The following is a 2,648-nucleotide window of genomic DNA, read 5'->3' on the forward strand; positions in this document are numbered from 1 at the left end:
TTTGGTTAAACAAACCGTTTAAAGAATCAAGATAAGTAATTCAAAATTTTTCGAGCGCAACCATTCACTTACTTTTTCTTTTATTCAATAAATTATTTCGTGAAAACAACTTTGAAGCAAACGTATTATGTATATTAGTGTGTGTTGATTTCTCGTTTAAAATAAAAATGTGGAACATACATAAATAAACCTAGAGAGAGTGGCATAACTTGTATTCACATAATATCGGATATAAGATTTTCGGGTCGTCAAAATTTAGAGAAATTATAATTTTAATATTAAGGAATTCGTGTGAAATTTACGTCTCTTTCTCATTTTATAGTAGAATGCGCATTATGTAATAAAACCGCGTGTTTTTGTCAAAATTATACCAACATGAAAACGGAACTACCGGATGTTATTTATCTTTTGATCTGAATAGTAATCATGGACGTGATTTACAAAAAATAATGGAAGATCACCAGCAAACGTACATCAATAACAACTTCTAACAAGACATTGATCATTTCGAATAAAAAAAAATCAAACGATAAAAAAGAAAACATCAGAACCGAAGCATCAATGGTTCAATAGCATGCTACAAGTAAGTGCGTGTTATTTTGCTACCAATAGTTTTATAATAAGCGATCGGTTTGCCCGTAAGCACCAATTTAATAATACAACGGACGCTATAATTTTACTCTCGCTTGAAAGTAAAACTGTGTTTACGGTTTACTATCGGTAACGATTTGGTATTTCATTTTCTTAAACCTTATAAGCTGTTTCGATTTCCGTGCGCACCAAATTTCTAAACAGGTTTATTTTTAATGAACCAGTGCACAGTGGGCTGTACTTAAAATTTTAAGCTTGCCTTATTCAACCATCTGTACATAATTTTTATGAACGAAAGAATTTGCTCGGTCATTGTGAAATAATAAAATCTGAACTATAATTTTCTAGAAAAAAACTTCATAACCTGGGTGTTTATGTAAAAAAAACATGTATGATGAAAACAATATTTTATTTAGCGATAAGTTAATAAATAACATAAATTAAATAATTAAATAAATAAGTCTTTGTACAACTGTTATAATGCTGGTGGGAACCAACTGTTTTGGTTAAAATTACTTATGAGGTGAGTAGGCGCTGTAGGCCAAGTTTTGAGCATCGTCGATGTTCTTGTTCCAGTCAGAACCGGATCCGTAACTGGAAAAACCGTGGCCGTGGCCAATATCGTGAGCGATGTGTTCGACATGAACTGGGTGATGGGTTTCATGGTGATGAGCGTGGGGTACCACCTCGTATGTGGTCTTGCTGTGGTCGTGTTTGAAACACCATGCGATGAATAGGATGACAGCGAGGACTAAAGCAATCTTAGCTGTCGCTAAAGCCTTGAGGGCGATAAGCTTAACGATGAACAGTTTTCCGAGGAGTACTTTGGCTCCCAGCAGTCCAATGATTGCTCCCATACCGCTGCCGCCCTTCTTCTTTGCACGTCCTATTTTAAAGGAATGAATTTTTAATACAGCAAAATTTCCGACTTTATTTTTTATTTTAATTGTTTATAATCTCGATGTTATAATCACAAAACGGTTTCGATTATTTAAAAAAAATTCAATTTGATAAATTTTAATAACTACTGAAACGATTTCGTAACAAAATGAACTTAAGTAATAAATAGGGAACATTTCATCACATACCTTCTTCAAGAGAACGCTGCATTTCCTCCTTATCACCTTGATTCATTTTAACTTCAAGGGCATGAGTTTCAAATAAACTGACAACGCCATCCAATAATCTGTAATTAACTTCGGCATCTCGGGAGGTTGGGTCAACTGGTAGACTATCAAGCTTCTTCCCAGTCCGGACATCTGGTTCGCCCTTCAGAACAACGCCTTCAGCAATTGCAATGCTTCTTGACGCTCTTAAATTGTCCACAATCCTCAACAGCTTTTCCTGTAAAATAAAATATAAAATATTTGTTATTTACTGTATGAGAAAACCCTTTTATATGTTATTATAAGAAACGGTATTAGATCAAAGAAATTGTACGGCTATAATGCGACATTTCCATCATAACGGGGCGGTAATTTAAATCCACCTGCCGAGAGAAATTATATGAAATTATCCCCAGTTATAAACCCGCATGAAACTTGACCGGACACTATAACACGTTCCATTCTCACTGAACACTTTCACTTTAATAATAAAATTATGGACCTTAACACACAAAATGTAATCTCCCCTGCAGTCCTTAATGAAATTGATGGCAGTTTCCATTGTGTTATCACTGTCATCGCCGCTGGCACAAGCGCCGAGGGCTAAGAGAACGATCAGGGCGATCTTCATGTTTAAGTCGTTGATTACTTCTTTGCGAGTCGACTTAATTTTCTGACATCCACAGATGTCAAGCTGGGTTTGACGTGGTCCGGCCGCTGCATTAGAGTTTTATCGTACCCCTCCCTCTCCATGACTATCTATTCGACACTACACAAAACTCTCATCTAGGTTAAAAATATATCGGTTTCAGTCCGGACCCTAATGTTTATGCTAATGCGATTACTTTGTACATATTTGATGATTTTTAAAAAGTTTTCTTTGCTATTAACGAAAATATTATGTCAGAATCGAATTTAATAGAAAGTTTCGCGATTATTAAAATTAGGTAT

General features: G+C 35.1%; 1 protein-coding gene across 1 annotated transcript; it reads right to left on the bottom strand.

Moving 5' to 3' along the window:
• Positions 1-983: 983 nt before the first annotated feature.
• Positions 984-2,328, bottom strand: LOC123665047. Its single transcript, XM_045599400.1, has 3 exons — positions 2,200-2,328; positions 1,680-1,935; positions 984-1,477 (listed from the first exon to the last, which is right to left on the bottom strand). Exons 1-3 carry the CDS (start codon positions 2,326-2,328, stop codon positions 1,104-1,106), a joined length of 759 nt encoding a protein of 252 aa, XP_045455356.1. The 3' UTR covers positions 984-1,103.
• Positions 2,329-2,648: the final 320 nt, after the last annotated feature.

Source organism: Melitaea cinxia, chromosome 23 (assembly GCF_905220565.1).
Source record: "Melitaea cinxia chromosome 23, ilMelCinx1.1, whole genome shotgun sequence".
Lineage (NCBI taxonomy): Eukaryota > Metazoa > Arthropoda > Insecta > Lepidoptera > Nymphalidae > Melitaea > Melitaea cinxia.